At 43.1% G+C, this 20990-nt stretch overlaps 1 protein-coding gene across 4 annotated transcripts in view; it reads left to right on the plus strand.

Moving 5' to 3' along the window:
• Nucleotides 1-2951: 2951 nt before the first annotated feature.
• The window catches only part of TFDP2 (transcription factor Dp-2), a 48002-nt gene continuing 29963 nt past the window's right edge, over nt 2952-20990 (plus strand). For 3 of the 4 annotated variants that reach the window (XM_059479240.1, XM_059479241.1, XM_059479243.1), the window contains exons 1-3: nt 2952-3183; nt 14187-14280; nt 20049-20115. In XM_059479240.1, coding sequence (XP_059335223.1) covers nt 14239-14280; nt 20049-20115 — 109 coding nt within the window. In that variant the 5' untranslated portion in view covers nt 2952-3183; nt 14187-14238. The remainder of the gene's footprint in view (nt 3184-14186; nt 14281-20048; nt 20116-20990) is intronic. The other variant, XM_059479239.1, reaches the window with a different exon arrangement.

The following is a 20990-nucleotide window of genomic DNA, read 5'->3' on the forward strand; positions in this document are numbered from 1 at the left end:
GTTGTTGGAGGAATCTTGCTACTATTAGATTAATTGCTGTATATTGAGAGAAAGGGCAGATGCAAAAGTCTCCAGATAGTTGAAAATACTATCAGCAGCTGTATGAATTTTGTTACATAGCTAAAAAAAAAAAATCAAGTCAGCTGTATTTAAAAGCTTGACCAACATTTTTGAGTACTGTTTTCTTTTAAGCAGTATTTTCTGCTCTACTCTAACAGCTAATTTTATGTAAAATTAATTCAGTTGCTCTCATTGGTTTTTAACAAGAGCATTTAGACTTGCTTTCTTGTCAGGAGAAAGTAAAAAAAGCAAAATACTGAGTTGCTGAAAGCCTGATACCTTCTACTGGCATAATCTCTGTAGCAAGATCCTTCAACTAGTCCTACTATTTCCAGGCTCGGGGCACAGCACAGGAGGCTCACCAGTTGAAGAGAAAGGTTAGAACCATTTCCTGCCAGTCTGTGGGGCTGTTTCTGGTCTGAGCTAAAGAGTACAAAGGTGTGAGCCCCTCTTGGCACAGAGGTGTGACAGTGAGTCACGGAATCAGCAGTGCTCTGACCCAGAGGTTGGGCAGTGTGTTAGTTTAAGGCTTCAAGGGGAGTCAGGGCAGGCTGAGCAGGAGAAAAGGGATGGTGGTGGAGGGGGAGCCTGTTTTGGGTTAATGTTTGTGCAGGTTATCACAGAGACCTGTGGGCTGGCAGGAAAGCAGTAAAACTAGCAAACACTGAAAAGTGATGTACTGTGAAAGGGAAAAGAGATGGCATCTAGGAGGGATCTGACTGGCCACGGGGAGCAAGATGTGTTCTAGGGCTGGGACACCAGATGGATTCTGGAGGGAGACACGAGAGCTTACTGCAGGGCAGGCGTAGCTGCTCAACCCACACCTTAGTGTGCCTAAAATCCCAATTCTAAGGTTTTTTTTTTCAATGCAGCCTTCATTCTAGGGTAAAATGTGGGATTTGTGAAAGTTCTGAAAGACTGTGCATCGGTTTGGAATGTTACATAAGTAGCATACTTACACTCATGCAAGTTGGTCATTGTTTCACCACCTTCAAACTCAACTGTGTGTGAATATATATGTATAGATGTGTGTATACAGAGTTAGTCTGCAATTTGCTGCTGAAAGCAAATGCAAACTACAGCACTGACCTTCCTTCTGTTTCTCCCTTTGGGGGCTATTTTTCATGTTCACAATCAGCTCCAGTATCTGACTTCAGCTCATCAGTGTTTCTTGCAAAGAAGTAAATAAACCAGTGAACCAAAAAGAGTTCTGTGAAGCCCAAGTGTCTTTATTGAGGCTGGGTTCAAGTATTTGTTTAGCTGTGGTAACTAATAATAGTGCAGTAAACCAGCCAACCTGGTTGTTTCTGGTTTGCTTCCTTTGGAAGGCAGTGTGTGCCTTCTGTCAGGGCGTGTGTCATGTTAGTGCCTGTGGCTGTACCTGTTAGAGGGGGCTCCAAGAGAATACACAATAGCTTGCATATTTCTGTTGCTTTTGTGAATGTATCTTGCTTTACACTGCCAAATATTGAGAAAAGGTCTTGTTACATGTCATGGAAGTGTTTTATAGAGGATGAAAAGAAATTAAAATCACAATCTGCAAATTCCTAGGCACATCCAAGATTTTCAGTTGTAAACTGCCCCATTGCAATAAATACAAAGGTCTTGTTTGCTAATATTGCTAATATTCCTTAGACTGACATTTAGGAACTTGATTTTATAGGCTGAACACCTGGTTTTTTTTGATGTTCCTTCCTTTTTTAGTGAAGGGGACAGGATTAAAAATGTCTTTCTAGAGCATTTAATGTCTGTAATGCAAGAAAAACAGAAGTTTATCATGTTTGATCTTGTATATGTATGATCTGCAGGGATCTAAAGCACATAAATAGTGTTTGTGTCGCCATAAAACTTTTGCTCAGCTTGCTCAGTGGCGTTAAGCTGCATTTATGTTAGAGAAGCATGCAAAGTGGGTAATGCGCGCCTTGGATGTGTGCCTGGCTGCACTCGAGAAGACTTAACAAATGTTGCATCGTTGCGTTGAATGGAACTAGTGCCGAGTTTATTTTTTTGCTCCCAGAAGTGCTTTCTATTTATATGGTCCTCTGTAAGAAGGCGTAACCCTGCTTCGTTGAAACGGTTTTTTTAGAGCGCTAAGGAAACGTTGAAATCAAACACTTGTCAAGGCTTTTCCAAGGCGCCGAGCGGGGCCTGGGTTTCTGCGGCGGCGGCTCCCGGCTCCGGCAGGGCGGAGGTGCGAGGGCGCGGTCGCTGCTCGCCGGCCCCGCCGCGCTTTGTTGTCCCGGGCCCTTTGTTCGCAGGGGGAGAGCAGCAGGAGCCGGGCCCGGTGCACGGGCGGCCCTGGCCTCGCTCTGCCGCCGGCTCCCGCGCCGGGCCGGACGTTCCTGCAGCGCCCGCGGCGCCGAGCCCGCGGCGGGGCTGAACTTTGCATCCCGGGAGCAGCCCCAGCAGCTCCTCGCAGATAAGCGGCACGGCCGGCGGCCGCCGCCAGCGCGGCGCCGCGCGCTGTGTGTAAATACAGCCAGTCTATATTTCTGTGTTTGTGTGTTTGTACGCTCCGCACCGCCCGCAGCACCTGGGCGCCGCCGGGACAGGTGCGGCCGCCGGGAGCCCTCGCGGGGATCGAACCCGCGTCCTAACAGCGGCCGGCGCGCGCTGCGAGGGAGAGGCGGCGGCCGCGGGTCCGGGCCGGCCACGCCCTTCCGCCCCGCCCTCCCCGGCCTCGGCCCGGTGGATTGGCGAGCGGTGTGTGTACACACACGGGTCCGGGCCAATGGCGCGGGGAGGGCGCCTGACGTCACGCGTCGCGGCAGCCAATGGGCGCTCCCGGCCGGCAGACGCCGCCAAGCTTGTGCGGGGGAGCAGGACCGGGTAGCGCTCGGCGCGGGGCGGGCGCGGGGGGGCGGCGGGGCCGGGCCGGGGGCGCTGCGGGCGCTGCTGCCGCCACGCACCGGGGGCCGCCCGGGGGTCCCGGCTCCGGGGCCTCCGCGCCAGCGGCGAGTGCGCGGCGCCGGCCCGGCCGAGAGGCGTCGTCGGCGCGACTGGATCGCTCCTTGCCGCGGCGGCTGCCAAGGGACCGTCGCCGTCTCGTCGCCTCAGCGTCGCTGTCTGGGCCCAGCCCGCGCTGCCGCCCGCCTTACCTTCCGTCCCTGTTCGGGCCTGCGGGTGAGCGGGGAGCGGGGGGCGGGTGTGGGGGGCCGTGAGGGGGAAGGGCAGCGCCTTTCTTCGGCGATCGGTGGCCGCCGCCCCCCCGTGCCCCGGGCGGCGCGGTCCCGCCGGCCCTGCCGCCCCCTCCCCGGTGCCCCGGGCAGCGCGGGCTCGCCCCACCTCGTCCCCCCCCGGTGCCTCAGGCCGGGCGGACCCGGGAGGCCGGGAGCCGGTGCCCGACACCTGCGGGCGGGCCCGGGCGGCGGTGACAGCCGGGGCGCCTCCTCCATTGTGGGGCTGGGCCGCGGCGGGCTGTGCGGGCTGCGGAGCGAGCGGCGGCCCGGCCGCGGCCCCGGGGCGGGAAGGCACCGGCCGGGAGCCCGGCCCTGCTCGGCCGTGCCCCAACTTCGTGTCGGGGCGGTTCTCACCCGCCGCTCTTATGGGGACAGGGTCAGTCCGGCACAACAACAACAAAACTTCCCTGCCTGCCTCTTCCTGGGAGTTCCAGGCCTGCCCGGGCTTCCAGCGGTAAAGGGCTCCGCGGCAGAGGTGAACCCAGTGTAAACACCGGCTGCTGCAGCTCAGCATACAAACAATGGCAGGAAAATACGGAATAAGCAAACTTCCTTGAAATGTGGAAGAAAACCGCAAATGAGAGCGTGCTCCCTCATTGAGTAAAGGGGGATGCCGAGCTGTGTATCACAGCTTGTGCTGCTCTCCTCTGGAGAAAGGACTTTGGGTTTCATTTTCTCTCTAAGTTCTTGATTTGACAGAGAAAATGAATAGTTTTAATTTATATGATATAATATGCCGGGTAAACATTTTTTGCAAATTATTTCTTGGTCAGTTTTCGTAATTCTGAAAGCAGTTCTATTCTTTTTTTGACTCTTAATTAATATGGCTCACAGTGACTGTTTTCAATTTCTATCACTGATGTAGCTTAATTATGTTGACTAAAGGTAGTAAAATGTTGGAGATTGTGTAGTGCTGTAACAAATTGCAACTTGATACAATCTTTGATTCAGAAATAATGTTATGCTGGTAAAAATGGATGCTGTTAAAAAAGAAATTAATATATTTTCTCTATTCCTTTACCCTTCCCAAATTCACCTCAGTTCTTTTGATTATATTATATCCTGTCATACACAAAAATGAATCTATATAAGTGTGGTGAGGACTGAGAGGACCAGTGTTCCAGGGCAAATGCAGACCTGTGTTTCACAGCCCATATTTATGCCAATGCTCTGTATACTCACCAGTGGTTTTTATGCAGTGAAGTATTGAATTTCAGGAACTTCTGATCAAACTAATGTGGAGGGTGTTAAATATAGCACTTTGAAAAATACATGGAGGACTAGGGAGAAGTTTGTGTTATAGAAAAGACTGCTGGAGAGGTGATCAAGAGGGAAAAAAGTCAACTTTTCTTTTGAAAAGTGTCTTACTGTGAAGCGAGTCTAGTGCCTCTAGAAGAGGACAGAGTAACAGGTCAAATGATTTAGTTCTATACTAGAAGAAAAAAATTATTAAATATTAATAGGATTGTCTCATGGGTGAATTCAAGAGTGATCTTATATTACTGTCAAATTATTTGGCTTTCTTTTAACCACTTCCTCTTTGCATAGCAAAAAGAAACCATTTGACTTGTACTATCTTAATAGAATTAATTTTACAGAAGACACACCAGTGAGAGGAATGCTGTTGATTGCTGCAGAGGGCTCTGGCTGGTGGGCTCCCTTTACAAATGGGAAGGTGCAGTTTTCAGAAGAGCATCTTGGCAGCAGCCCTTCAGTGTGAAAGGCACAGGCCAGTACCCAGCTGGGCAGCAGCAGTGCAGTTCTGCAGGGGGTGGCAGCAGGACAAGAGCATTCCTTATCTCTGGCTGCTCTTGTCTGTGCTGGACAGCACTGCAGAGACCTCTGGTGCATCTGGACACACTTCCTGAGCAGTTGTGAGCACCCTCCCAGTGAAGATCTTTCAGTAGCTTTGGCTAAAATTGTTAAAGGTTTAGTGAAGAAACAGGGACCCAAATTCCAGCATTCCATCCTCTTCAGGGTGTATGATGTTGGTGTAGATGTGCAGACCCTGCCACTGTGCCTTTGAAGGCTGAATGTGTCTCTCTAAATGCAATATAGAGTATAGAATACAGTGACTTGCATGGTATGAAGGGAAGCTCCTGCAGCCCATCCTGTGTAGAGAGAAATATTTAAATTTCTGTATCCTCATGTGGAGCAGAATGAGTTCTAGTCATAGCCAGTCTAATTCAGTTCTTGGAATTGCATTTCTTCTGGTGTGCTACCTTAATATAATGTTCTTAGGGCTGTCTCTAAAGAGTGATAATTTCTTTAATTGTTGGTTTTTTCGTGTTTTGAGTGTAATGGTGTAAGACTTTCTCCACTGCTTTTCCAGTTATATTCACTGTACATGCCTCTTGATGCACCAACAGTGAATCTTAAAATAGGGAAAATCAGCTGTCTGTTCTGCTGCAAGGAAATACACTTGTGGATTTTTTTGTGCATAAAGCCAAGAAACCACTGGAATCAGATGGGTTGGTCACAAAACTTTAGGTATTAAGTGAAAAACAGCCCCAATGTCTTGGTGTGGCAATGGGACACAACATGGTGGAGCTGAGGGCACAAATCCCACAATGTCTGTGGTGGGATCTGAGAAACCAGGAATATGCAAGGGAATATTGTAAGAGGAGCAGGTGTGCTAGGGAGAGAGAGTTTTGTAGAACTTCCTGGATTGATTCTTCATGTTGTTTGTAACATCCAGTATTAGAATGAAGTGAATTCTTTTTCCCCCCATTATTTGATTTGTAGACCATGACTCTTCTGCAAGGGTCTGAGGCAGTAGTAAGTGATCTTATTTTCATAGTTTCATTAAAGGAGCTCCTTTGCTCCTTGGTCTGATGTCCTGTGTGATAGTTTCCAATAAAGGGCTTTACAGACTGCTCAAATTTACTTTTATGCTTTTCAGTATTTATAGCATAAAAATCAATCTAAGCAAAACTGCAGGCCTACAATAGTTCAGTTTGTAAGACCACTGTAATGGAACAAAAGCACAGCTTTGTAGGATATCCTACTTCTGGTGAAATACAGAACAGTAATTAAATGAAAAAAGATGATGTTTGAAAATAATTTGAGGTCCAGCTATTCACTTAGTACTGTTGAAGAAACTCTGCCTTTCAGAACACGGTTTGCAAAATCCACAGCCTCCTGTGAAGCCATTTGTGAGGATATTTGTATTTACTGAAACCTAAAGCAACTCCTGGGTTTTTGTAGCACGTGAAAAATAATGCTTTAGCCAGCTCACATCCAGAATTGGCTGTCACTGTGGAGCCTGAAACCAAGCTGGGAAAAGATGAGTGGTTGGTTTTGTGAGTGTGCTTGGTTGTGAACTGCAGCAATTCAGGTGTTGGCACAGTTCCATTCTTTCTGACTTGATAATGTCCAAAAGAGAAGGCAACTTGATTTTTGGTAACTTCCCAAATCATTTAGATGGGGTTAGAAGGGGTTGTTTAGAGGTATCTTTGAAGGCATTATCCAGAATTGTCACAGCACTGGGATCTTCTTGGTTTACAGTCCATAGGATATTTGACTGACATGACCAGCCAGGTTTTAACATGACCTGTAGAAATCATCCACTTTATAAAGGTGATGTTGGCTTCACTGGTTTTGTGTTTTTTCAGTCAGTGGATGTGCCCTGACCACCAGGTTTTACACAAACAGGGGTCAGAGGAAGCAGTGATGGCAGCTGAGATTGCTTCTGTTCCTCTTTGCTAGCAGTGAATGGAGTGCCCAGGTCCAAACCATGGAATTTTTATTAACATCTAGAGACCAAACTCCATTTGGGAATGTAATTCTGGTCTTGCAGCTCAATTTATTTTTTCCTGTGGAGCTTAGAGTATGCTCCTGTTTGTTTTGTGTTTGGCAAGGCAGGTTTCTCCTGTTCCATCAGGTTCCTGCTGCTGCCAGATTCGTGTTGGTTTGGGTGGGAATAGCAGGTGATTCAGTTGTGGCTCACAACCTCTTTAGTGCTTTGTTGAGTCCCTCACTGACCTCTCTTGGGTGATTGTAACATCTGGCTGGGTGTATGGGAAGGTTAATTTGATAGGAATTCATAATCCATTTACCCATGGGTGGTGTACACAAATATGTTCTGTGTGAATAAGGGACCATTTTAATTTACTGTTTTCTTACTTCAGATTTCAGGGTGGGAAAAAAGAAAAAGTCAGAAAGAAATTAGCAGGCTGCAACAGGTACTCAGTGTCTTTAGGGCTGTGAATTTTAGTTGTGTAGAGGAATTCTTTGATTTGGTAGCAGCTATTATAATGCTGTTTGTGGGAATTAAAGCCAATATATCAGTAGCTGCTCATTAAGGCTTGTAAATGCCAATGCATTGACATACTGAAAGTCACTTGTGAACTGTAATGGTCATCCAAGAATATATGGTGGTAACATGACCAGTAATTATGGATGAGATTAGAAACTGCAAGTGAAAGTGAGCTTATGTCCTCAGAGTGAAATAAGAAACCGTGTGTGCATGGGCTCTCCATTTCTGGGAAGGAAGGAGTTAGGTAACTTCCTTTTGTTATGAACTTGACCTTGAGATTTGAGGAATGTGAGAAATATATTGCTGTTCTCTTGAAGGTGCAATCAGCTTATTGTAAATTTCAGTTTATTTAAAATTCGACTTGCAATTGCAAATACATTCCAACATTTTTTAGATCAATAAATTCATACCAACAACTAATAAAATTTCAAGCTGTGTATTGATTTGGTATAACAGCAGACTTCTGCTCTCTGTCAAAAGCAAATTATTAATCCTGCTTCTTGCTGAATAAGAAATTGAGGAAGCTGTGATCTGGAGACAAAAATATCCCCCTTCCTAATGAATTTTTGAAGCATGCGCACACCCCAGTGAATTCTTCAAAAGCACACAGTAGTCTTCATATGAACAAGCCATATGCAACCTGTTGTCACATTTCAATCCATAAGTAAACTTTGAGGGATCGTGAATGCTTTTTTCCAGAAATGAACTGGTCAGTCAGTGGCCAGGTCTGAGGGTGGGTCCTGTCCTGTGCACAGCCTGAGGTGGCCCTGGGAGCTCTCAGGGCTCACAGCATTTGGAAAACTTTCCCGTAGCCCCTGTCAGCCCCACTGTTGGAGTTGTGGCAATGTTGGAGCTGAGGGGGCTCACTGAGGGGGCCAGGCAGCCATGGGAGCTGCTGAGGGTGCAGCACTGGGAAGGAGCGGAAGGTGGAACAAGTGGGTAAAGGTGGAAGGTCCCTTGTAGCAGGGGTGGGGTCTCAGAGCAGTGCAGTATATTTCATTGAACTGTGCCCTTCAGGTAACATTGTGTGCTGTAATCAGTATTTGTGAGCTTGTTCATCACCAGAAAAATCCCTTTTTGCCTTTCTACCAAATTATTATTAAAGAAGTATGAAATTTTAGTAACTTTTACCCTTTGATGTACACTGTTAAAATCTTTGACCCATGCAAGAGTAGAGTTAAATAACGGCATTAAACTAGAGTAAAGCTTCTAGCAAACTATGAGGAAAATGGAAGAAATAGCTACTAAGTCTTCATAATCAAGTTTTTTGTTGCCATATAACTTGGTGATTTTTAATTAAATGCAAATGTCAAATTATCTTCTGTTCATTGAATGTTAAGATCCTTCCAGCTGCACAGTGTAGCCAAAAGTAGATCTCAACAGTGTGGTTAAACATTTCCATATATTTGTCAATACACTGGTAATTCTGGAAAATTTTAAATATCAAAATTAAAACTTACAAAACCAGGTTAATATCTAGAGCATTGTCTAGAGCATATCATACAGGGTATGGGCTGGTGTTAGGAAGAAGCTGGTGTGAATCTCAGTAGACAAAAAGATGTTGTTTTAAGCTGAGCTTGATTGAAAGAGGAGCCAATGTATTCTTGGCAATGCACAAAGACCATCTTACCATGGCATTTTACAGTCATCACATAAATCACTACATTTTTTTTCAAATGTCAATCCATTGTGAAAATGAAATTTCTTCAGGCAAAAATGTGTTTGTGAAAATACAGTGTGCTGTTTATTCTGAAAGGAAACTGTACCTGCTTCTTACTACTGAAGCAGGAGACTCCCAAGTGTTGTGCCTGTGTAGTAGTCAGCTATGGGCTAGGAACCCAGTGAGAGACCAAAAAATGAACTTATAGAATAGATTGTCTGCTTAAAAAAAAAAAACCCTGCAGCTAAATTTCTCCTAATTCCAAATTTATCTTGGTAGTGATAAAAGTTGTCTATAAATCTCAAAAAGACATTTTAGATCATGCTTGAAGTGTGCATGAGTGTTCCCCCCTGTGCTGATGTCCGGCCCTGTGTACTCTGTCTTGAATGACAGTAAGCTGGTTTGGGGAATTAAAGGAGCCTTCAAAGGTTCAAGTGCTTGGGAATTATTCCACATGTTTAATGAAAGTTCTCCTTATTTGGACAGTAAGAGACCTGCTCCACGCCCCTGATTTAGAAGGAAGCCGTGGGTGCTGCCCCTGTTGTTGGTCCTGTAGCTCAGTGCTGGAGCGAGCCTGAGGAGCAGCCAGCCCAGGCTGGAAATGGGACCCAGCACTGGGCAAGCCGCAGAGCTTGAGGGTCAGCATGCAGTTGAATGAATGGAGACCTTGAGCACTTTCAGCTAGGACAGGGTTTGAATCCAGCTTTGGATTTTCTTCCCATGTTACATGTTCTTGCTCAGACCTGTCTTCATTGCTGGGGTTCAGGATATTGAGTAGCCTCCATCAAACAGTGCTTCTTCTAGTCATGTATACATGTACAGTCATATACTGTGTGCATTGGTAGTAAATAATAGGTACAACAGTGAGTAAATACAATAAATAGTGGCACTAATTGGGCTGTAGCATTTGGGATCCACTCTGAGTCCCGAATGGGATCTGATTCATTTGTTGCCTCAGTATTTGCTACATTAAGTCCTTGAGGGGACATTTGCTTTTAGCAAACCACACGGGTTGGTGGATCTCCCTCATGGGGCTGAAGTGCTACAGTTTATACTCATTGAACTTGCAGGAATGCCTGCTCTGCTTTTCCAAGTTCTTTGTGCTGCGTAAACTTGAGTCATAACTACTGCTGTTGCCAGGAAGTGTCAGTTAATTTTTTCTGATGATACATTGGCATTTTTCTCGATCTTAACTACATGATGAGATCTTCACTTTCAGTTTGGGTTCAGGTAGTTTTATCTTTCATTTGGATCTAGGTTTGAAGCAGTAATGCTCATTTCCTTTTTGTGTAGTATAGTTGGGACAGCTGTGTTTTGGATTCACAGGCTGCAGCCTTTTAACTCAAGGTGATTAAACAATGACACTTAAACTGAATACTCTTCTCAAATTTTTTTATTTTTGTTAAAATTTTGTAATATCCTTCAGTGGTCAAGTCAGACTTGCTTTGCTCAGTCTCTCTAATCACCTTGTCTGTTATATACTAGCACTGTTTTGAAGGCATATGGTTCCTCACAGTAAAGGCTGGAAAAATAAGTTGTGATACCTGCCAGACCTTCATCATGCACGTCATGGTGGGAGTTCCTTTCAAGGGCTTCCTTAGAGCTACTTTCTAATGTTATTTTCAAAATAAAAATTACTGTGTGACAGCTGAAGGCGGTGACTTATTTCCCATCCTGTGTATGTGACTTGTTGAATAAATACCTTGGTTGGCTTTTTTGAAGAGCTTCATTGAGTGACAAGCTGGATGTTATATGGCATTCCTGTCTTGGTTTTTTTTAGGGATTTTTTTTTTTTTTTAAAGGAGTTAGATATTGAAACATGTTTTAGGAACAAGCTGGAGAAACACGTCCTGGGAGCAGGTGGATTTCTGATAAGTACTTAATAATTCTGAAATTTTACTGATCTGAAAACTTGAGACACACTGAAGCAGCATATGTGTAACAGGTGGTCTAAGCCATGGAGATGCTGTGCATAAATTAGTGGTTTAAAACTGAGCCTGTACTGATTAATAAGGAGTCTTTTTGTTACTGCTGTCTTCTGAAATCAGCCTTGTAATAGTTGAAAGTTAGTACTATGGAGAGGGATATGAAGACTATAAATTGCTTTCTTGTGGGAAGACTGGTGTTATACAGGTTTCTTTTTCTTGAAACTCATCACACTTTTCTCTCAGCTGACCCAGTTACCTGGAATAATTTTCACTTTGCAATACTGTTTATCAGGTAAATGAGGAAAGGCGCTCCTTAGTGGTGATAAAAATCATTCTGGTATACTAAAATATCTCTTTTTTCAAACCTTTCATGTGTTCTGTAAAGACTTTTCATCATAACAATTAAGGTGATTGTCCAATAGTTGTCTTCATTTGTAGATGTTTATACTGATGTAATATTACATAAATGGCACTTTCTGTGGGAACTGGCCTCTGGAGGAGAATCTGGCCAAAGAGGAGAATCTTTGCATGGTGCTGGTCCAGGTGAGGGTGTGACTTGTACTGATCAAATTTTAGAAGAGAAACCAGGGTAAGTTTGGTAAAGCAGAGAACAGACTGTTATGTTATGGGGTAATTTAAAAATAACACTGGACAATAGATAGAAAATAAACATAAAAAAGAATGCAATGTTATTCTGCAAATAACTGTTTTCTGTTTTGCACTTTGTTGTGCTGGGATTCAGCTTCAAAATCACCAAAACATCAGAATAGATTTGGCATTTAACTCGTAGCTAGAGTAGGTACAGATAAAACTCCTGTACTGTTTTGCTGTAACTAGAGCTTGATTACCTGGGCTTCTGTAAATTTCATGCTCAAACTGGCTTTTTAATATCAGTGGCATAAGTGATTAGAAAATATGTTCTAAAAGAAGCTACAGCTCAGAGTTTACAAAGTCAGGCAGTTTGATTGGCTCCTTGTACCATACAATATGTGACCAAAAGGCAGTTTTATGGGAGTGGATTATAAACCAAGACTTAGCTTATGAAGGGACAAATGTAGTTCAAAAAAAGCAATCTTTGTGTCTCATGTGCTCTGGGCTCTGTCTTTATGCACTTCATTTCAGTAGAAACCAGCTAAAGAAGAAAAAAGGTTGAGTTTTATGTTTTTCTGTCTGTGTGGTGCATGCACATGCAGCAACTGGGAATGAAGAAAATCTCCATTTTGAGGCCATCTGTGTCGGTTCTTTTGTCTGAACCTGACAAGAGGTCATGGCAGATGGTGGGGTCACAAAGTCTGGCTGCTGGGGCTTGACAAAATGTGTTCATAAAGCTGGAAGAATCCCAACTGTTCTTACTGGCTGAGGAGCATTGTGGCAAAGGACTGTAATAGTTTATGGACAATACCTTCTGCATCATTAGGCTTGACAGCAAATAACTTGTCATGATGAACCTAGTTTGCTTATCTGCAAATAAGTTAAAACTGCTCAGCAATTATGTTCTTAACTACATTTTATTGGAGTGAATTACTTGTAAAGCCTCTTAAAGAGAGGGAGGTCAGACTGCAACGGGAATTTTGGCCAGAGCTCCAGATGATGGATTTGGAGAGTTCATCTGCAGGGGTCAGAAATGTGAAAAAAGAACAGGCACCAAAGATCATAATTTTCAGATGCATTGCAAGAATTCAGTATTTGCTCCTTGCCATGACCTCTGTAGTTTATGGCTTCAGGTTTCAGGATTACTGCAGATCCAGTAGCTCCTTTCCCCAGGGTGGGAATAGATACCTCTTTGTAGTATCTTCTCTAAAGCCAGAGAAAAATTGGTATTATTTTTTTGGATGTTTTGTGGTGAAACTAAAATGTCCAACTTTTCACAGGAGAATGTCTTAGTAGATTTGTGTGGTGTTCACATGCTGGAGTAACTGCTTAATTATGGCTGCAATAAAGGGAGGCACCAAGGAAGATAAGTACAACTCGGGCAACAGGAAGTGGAGGACGCCTCTAAGTTGAATAAAATTATTTTCCACTAACAATTTAATTGATGTGATGTCTGAATAAACCAAGAAATGTGTAGAAACAAACAGCCTAGAATTTAAAATTCTCTGGGTTATCCAAAACTACTAAAGCAGTGATGGGAAGTGATGGTAGAGTTCCTCATTGGTTGCACACACTACTGGAACAACCCCTGGCACTTTCCTGGAGGGAGATGAAGGCACTGGCCATTCTCAAACTTGACATAGGTTAAAATACAGAGGAAATGGCATAAATTGCATCCTACTTATGTAGCTGGTGAGTTCTGCTGTAAATGGTCATGAATCCTCTTTGATAAGTGGTTCAGGTGTCTTCCTAATTTTACTGAATTGATTCCACACTTCAAAGTGTGAGCAGTTCTCTCTCTCTCTCATTCATCCAAATGCAATTCAAATGTCTTTTGTAGTCCATTTTTAAACTGCAAGTAATACTTATAAAGTACTTTCAAGGTACCTGAACAATTTATCAAGTTAATTCTATCTTTAAGATGGTTTGTGTTGACAACATTGATTTGTAACTTTTCTTCTGTTTGCTGTAAGGCTTCTGGAAGCTTTCATTTAAAAAATAAGTCACTTTAAACTATTTTTGGTGTACCAAATTTTTTATCTTTTCCTGGAATTCTAATATTATAATTCTAACTACACAGGCTTAATAAAAAAGCATGAAAATATTTAAAAGATTATTTAGAGCTGAATTCTTTTTTCTTGCGTGTTTCCTAAAAATTCTGAATGTTTTCTGTTTTTTTCTACACATATATTTGATTAAAAGCCTTCTCTGTTGTTGGCTAAAGAGACAGTGGAGAGAAGTAATTCACTTCACTTTTTAAAGCCAATCTGCATTAAATGCAAAAATTGCATGGTTTTAATTATAAAACTCTAGTAATGATATAACATGGTTTGCTAGCACATTAATGTAGTTCAGGCCTTTATGTAAGTTGGGCCTTATATATAGGATTTCATCTCTGCCTGTTCCAAGCAATGACTATTTTCAGAATCTCTGCAGAACCTGACTATTGTGGTGATTATTTTCTCAGAAGCTTGGGTTTCAACTAAGGTATTTCATTAACTGTCTTACAGGATGTTCATTTTAAAGATTCTGTGAGGATGAAAAAGGATCTCTTATGGCTTTATGAAATATAGAGCAATACTGTCTGACATGACGGCAAAAAATGTAAGTATGATCTTCCACATGTGTTACTGTTCATGTTGGCATTCTGCCACTCACTGCTGACTTTCAGAATTGTGTGCACAAATATAAGAAATCAATCACAAAGACCTTCAAGTTCAGAAATCCTATCTGATTTTTGTATACCACAAATATGTACCCATCATCTTCTGCAGTATTTTGATAAATCTATACTGGGTAGAAGCTCTTGAGCATGTGGAGTTTAGTTGGTCAGATTGATAACTGAGGCAATGTTTTATGCTGTTTCCATATTGATCCATGCAGGTCCCTTCCAACTTGAGATATTTTGTGTGTCTGTGATCTCTCTAACATTTCTTCAAACTTATGTGAAAGCTGCACATTTTGTTGAATCTTCTCACCTTTGCACCTCTGTAAAATCCTTCCACTGAGTCTGAATCTCAGATCTGAAGAAAAAATGGAAGGACTGCATATTATTTAGCTGCTGTTGGTACACTCTTGGTTTCTAGAAGGCTGGAGGCCTTCTGGTTCCTTTGCCTGCTCATTACCCAGCCTGCAGTGGTGTCTCAGGCTCTATATTTGACTCCTCTATCCTGAGTTCTGAGGAAGCTTATGAAATGTCTTAACATCCTGACCTTAATTTTCTGCCTAATTAGCTGTGCTTCCTGAGGTACACAGCTTGTGTAGAGAACAGTTCTGGTTAATCCTGGTGATCAGTGAGTTGAGGGTGACTTTGGGCCCTGGGCAATTTGCCTGTTGATATCCTGCATTCTGTTAAATCTGAGTGGGTTTAGGAGCCAGCACCACCAAAGAAGTGCCCCACAGTGAAAGTGCAGGTAGCCCAGGATTGTGCTCTGTTCAGTACCTGCAAAAGCTTTTGTGCATATTGGGTTAGATTGGTGCCAATGATATAGTTTGGTTAAATTAATTCTCAAGTGTTGGAAATTTCTGTTGGTTTTATTAAAAGCTTCATTTGGTGTGTGGTTCCAGACTTTGAGGTGTCTTATATCTCACTTTTTGACTCAAGTTTACCAAGACATAAAATAAACTGATGTGTATATTCAAAGCCCTTTGCTCATTATTTCATAGGTCATATTTATCTCTAGTCCAAATAAATAATTCTACTGATGTATGTGGGACAGCTGCACAAATCCAGGTCATTTGTGGCTTTGACCTTTTGTTTGATGCAGTCAAAGGATAAATACCAATCCAAATAAAATCCATGGAGTGCTGTGTAATAGTCATGGAGCGGCTGGAAGGGATTTCAGGAGCCCATCTACTCTGGGGTTTGTGTAAAGCTCTTTGACACTGAACCCAACTCCTTGGTGCTTTGCTCAGGCTCCATCAGGGCTTTGGGGTCTGAAAACCTACGAGGAGAGACGTGACATTCACTCTGGGTAACCTACTCTTGTTCTGAGTACAGAAATACAATTTTGTTGTTTACTTCAGTACAATGCTATGGTTACTTTAGAGGAGGAATATTTTATTGGTATGCATACTTTGAAATTTTGCATGTCAAAATGATGCAAACATAGTCAGATACCTAATATTTATGGGTTTATGTTTAAAAAAATCAGCTGCTGTGGTACAGATGGATGTAGGACTCAGTTTTCATGTTTACCTGTTCATGTGGTGGTCCTATGCTTTCTGTCATTGGCAGCACTTCTTAGGGTTTTCCCAACCTTGGTTACTCAGAATGGCTGTGGTTACTCAGAACAGTGCCAGCCCTGGTGTTTCCTGGTGCTGTTAGAAGGTCACAATGCTTCTGAATTTGCCGAGTTGCAGGGGTTAGATTCTGTATATGCCTGGGGGTTTCTGCAGCTCAAAATCTGTTTCAAATGTGAGGTTAATATTTGTTAGTGTCAGAAATTATCTGCAGAGTTGAGGGAGAGAGCTTCCTTCTGAGAGTACTTCCATAATTTTCCTTTATGTTGAAGCATCAAGGAAAGGAAATTTTAAAGTACTGGAATTTGAGCATCTTTCAGGAAACTCTTGAAGGGTTTCTGTCAAATGTGGAAGCTGCCACCTCTGCATTCTGCAATCACTGCAGGCTCAGCTGGGCATGTGTGTGCTCCTGCTGCATCCCAGCAGTGCAGTGAGCTGTGCCTGGAATGCCACAGCTGGAATTTCCACCTTGCAAGAAGCTGTGTTGAACAATCTCCTGTCCAGCCAGCTTGTGCTTCAAGCACATGCCAGAATGTTCCTGGAGACTGGATGTGTGTGCAAGATGAAAAACCTTCCCCATCACTGCTTTTCCTTCCTAACTCTGAGCATGTGGTGGGAAAATTATCCAGGCTGAGCTCACTGCTCATTTTCTTTAAACACCGGACCCTTTCTGGTAACTGTTTGTGGAATATTGTTTGTGGGGAATTTGACCTTCCTTAGAAAACTAATCCAACCAAAGAAAAGATGAATAATAAAATGCTGAATAAAAGTTCTCTTGGAAAAAAAGATGTTTATATGCTTACCATATACATTGTACCCAGATGTAATTCACATCACCCTGTCCAACTGGGTTATTTCATTCTTTACTAATATAAGAAAATGTGGGTTTTTTTCTTGCCTGTTTTGTATCTCCTTTCCCATTGGTCCTTCAGGTAAAAAGACACTAAAACAGTATTAACAAATGGAGGGAAAAAAAGAGCAAATACTGGTGGTAAATTTTAGTTTAGTTTACTCAAACAAATGAGTGGTATAACTTCAGCAAGTTTTTTGAATAAGACTGTTGGTTATTGATTATGAAGTTATTTGTCAGTGCTTCTCAGAGGGTGGCTCTTGCCGTAGATGAGGTCAGTGAAATGGCTGTGATGTTCTCCTTGGCACATTCAGCATGGAGGGAGGTTTCACTGCTGAGGGTGCTCACAGAGACTGCCCAGCCAGGCAGTGGAGAGGGCTGAGCTGCACGGGCTGCTTGTGGCAGCTGGCCCCTCCAAGACTCTCTTCCTTTCCCCTCGCCCTGTTTGGAAACTTAGTCACCTAACAGGAAAGGCAAACCCACCTCTAAGATATTTAGTAGTGTGCAAAGGCCTGCCAGGTCCTTTCTTCATCTTCCATCGTGGCTGGGTTCCATGGCAGAGTCCAGCTCCCACCATGCCCAGTATTCCAGGCACTCTGGGCCAGTGTTATAAAGTAGAAATATCACAGGAGCAGTACAAAAAGTAACAAATGATTCCAGTTAAGCATTGGATTGTGTACTGGTTTCAGTTTAGGAGTTGTTACAGTTCAAGATTCCCAAAAGCAATGTGTGGTCTGTCTCAGATAACAACGTGGCCTGAGACCTCTTGAACACTGAGATGGAATCCTATGAAGGTCTTGCTGTGCTGCAGTATTAGAATGTTCCATCACACATTGCTTCTTCTGAGGACTTAGGATCATTCTTCTGCAGGAGAAACAAATTCCTGTAGATCTGCCACATTTCTCACTTCAGTTCTCATAAAATTCAAGTTTGTTTTCAAGCTCTTCTCAACTTAGATACAAGGATTATAAAATTGAGAAAAGTGCTGCTCTTTATAAATGTGCTACTAGGATCATTGTAATGAAAACAACATATTTCTGTGCAAACTGAAGTTCTGTAACTTTGTGTCATTTGGATCACTGAAGTACAACATACACACAAAATCTTTCAGAGAATTAAATGTGGAAGTTACAATTTTTATTCTGACACTGTATATGTATGTCATCTTCAGTGTTTGATTAAAACACTGATCTGAATTAATAGGGAAATGTACAGTTGTAGATCTAGAGTGAATGTTCAATTGTGAACACATTCCAGTGCTGTCTTTGAAGATGTTCCTTTTAATCCCTTCTCTTGGAATGAGTTGAGGCCCATAATCTAACATGATATTTATCCCTGTGGACCCCTATTCTTTCCCTGAATTTAAAATTTCTCCTATTGGTGTTCTGGTTGCTGCAGAGGCAGGCAGGGCTCCTGGGAGAAGCTGACACTGTTGTTGCTGTGAAGGCAGCAGAGGTGTGAGCCAGCAGTGCAGCCTCTTGCCCTGGCTGGGCCTTGCAGAGCTTTCCCCTGTGCAGTTCCCAGCTGTGCCAAGCTCTGCTAAACATCTCCTCAAGAGCACATCCTCAGGGAGGAGCCTCAGTGGCCTCTCACCACACAAGGAGTGTTCTTGTGCCCATCACAGGAAATCCTGGAGTGCTGCTCTTCTCCTGGATGTGCTGCCAAACCTGCTAAGGAGACGTTGTGGGGTTTTTTTGTGTCTTCCTCCCCTTGCCCTGCTGCATCACTGCTGCACCGGTGCCACCTGCTGGGAGGCAGCCCTGCCGTGGAGGGACAGTGGGACAGCCTGTGACACAGCCCCTGGGGACAGCACAGAGAGTGGGACAGCCTGTGACACGGCCCCTGGGGACAGCTCAGAGAGTGGGACAGCCTGTGACACAGCCCCTGGGGACAGCTCAGAGAGTGGGACAGCCTGTGACACGGCCCCTGGGGACAGCTCAGAGAGTGGGACAGCCTGTGACACGGCCCCTGGGGACAGCTCAGAGAGTGGGACAGCCTGTGACACAGCCCCTGGGGACAGCTCAGAGAGTGGGACAGCCTGTGACACGGCCCCTGGGGACAGCTCAGAGAGTGGGACAGCCTGTGACACGGCCCCTGGGGACAGCTCAGCAGCCCAAGCTGGGAGTGAGGAGGCTCTGGCTGGGTGTGCCAGGAAGGGCAGGGAAGGGGCACTCTGACAGTGACAATGCCTGAGATAAACTGAGGGCTGTACTGAGCATCTCGAGGGGTTTGTTTATGGGAGCCATCGCTGAGCTCATTTGGGCAGTGTTCTACTATCAGAGTAGTGCAGCAACAGTTCATCTTCTCACATGTCTCCTGATGGGGAAAAATTTTAGTAGAAGTATTTTCAAGAGTGTCACAAAGCAGTGTGTGCAGATATTCCCCTACAAAAATTATCTGCTGAATACTGAGAGACTGAATGCTCATAGGAGATATTCTTTTGTCTTGTGTAGTTTATTTCAGTTAAGTTTAATTTACCTAAAATTAAATTATGCTCTGACAGGAGTATATTAAAATTCTTCAAGTGGCCCTAGCATAGGTTCCATTATTGCTACATACATCTGTAAAATAAAGCAAAATGTTTGATCCTTCATTATATGATTGCCTTCTTTTAACTTGGATAGTGGAACCCTTTGTCCCAATGATTTACAGAAGTACTCAAATTTTATAATATTTTAAAAAGAGGTTGGGATATGAAGGATTTCCCATCTCTTCCTTCCTCATCCAGGATGATCTTGTATTTTTCTGTACAAACTACACCTTCCTATGCTTTGTGTGCATGCTGAAGTCTGAGTTGCACTATTCTGTATCAGCTTGAAGTTTTCCATGTCTCCAGTAACTTCCCCTCAGTAAATCAGTGTATCTCTGAAGTTGGGAATGTGTTTAGAATGCATCAATAGTCACATCTCATACCTGTAGGCTGTGCAGCTTGGTACTGAGCAATTGGACATGGGCACATTTCTGCTGTTAGGGGTGGCAGCTGCTCCCTTGCACTTGCAGGGGATGGTGCCTTACACCATCATAGCCAGAATGGCTGCTTGGGTCATATGTAGTACACAGAATATTCAGGGTGGTTTTTAGGTAACAGCTTAGTTAAAAGCAGACTTTCCAAATGTCCTGGATACCTTGCCTTGAGTCTCATGCACTTGTTAGACTCTGCTGTCCATAGCATTATGCTGTTTCATTATGCAGAAAGTTGCTTTCATAATATTGTTAGTTTCATGTTAGAAAACATAGAAAGGTTTATCATATTTTAATACTTCAAAAATGTTTTATTCAGGTTGGTGTGACTTCCACAAATGGAGACTTGAAAGGATTTATAGATCAGAACCAGAGTCCAACAAAAGGTAAGAGAATTCTATTTGATACAGACATTAAGACTTATTTCACTGCAATATATGATTGATTCACATTTGGGTTACTCAGAATTTAAATGTTCAAAATATATTTCATACATCCCCACCTGTAGTTGTTTAATATCAACATGTAAGTGTCAGTAGCAAAGATGGGAAGGTCTTCAGGATTTCAGAGGGGAAAATAAGGTTTAGTAAAAATAATAAGAGGATAACATAAACCCTTTTTTTCATTCCTTGATGGTGAATAATATGCTGAATTTCCCAATTTCTAGCCCACCCTTAAAGTTTGCTTAATCTGTTGTAGTCAAAATGACAGAGAAGGCTAAGCATGATGTCATACTTCTTTCTAAATGTTCTGCACAATTTACAATAATAATTATGTTTTGTCCTGTCCTGTTTTATCTTAGCACTTGTAGATTAATCACTTTTGACTCAAAAACAATTTATGATCAGTCATAACAGCTATGGTATTGCAGTAAAATAAACCCCTTATCTATATTAGAAAACTCAAGGATTTGCAGTTCAGGAAACATTTCAATCAACCTTTCCAAGTAAATACTGGTGTGCTGTTATCCACTGCAATAATCCAATGCATGTAGTAGCAGGAAGGTTGACTTCTGGCTGATGCCATCAAACCTAAGAGACTGAAAAATTGAGACAACTAAACAGAAAATGGCTGGAACTACAGTATCTTCCTCGTTTTCTAAATTTTGCAGAACATGACAGACTGGTGGAGGCCTTTGAGAATTATTTATTGCACATTGTGCTTTATTGTTTTGTGATTATTGTGCTATGATGCTAGGGAAAAAGACTAAGTGCAACATTTTCAATAATTTCTGAAGCAAGCAATTGATTTGTCCAGAAAA

This window comes from Ammospiza nelsoni, chromosome 10, assembly GCF_027579445.1.
Source record: "Ammospiza nelsoni isolate bAmmNel1 chromosome 10, bAmmNel1.pri, whole genome shotgun sequence".
Lineage (NCBI taxonomy): Eukaryota > Metazoa > Chordata > Aves > Passeriformes > Passerellidae > Ammospiza > Ammospiza nelsoni.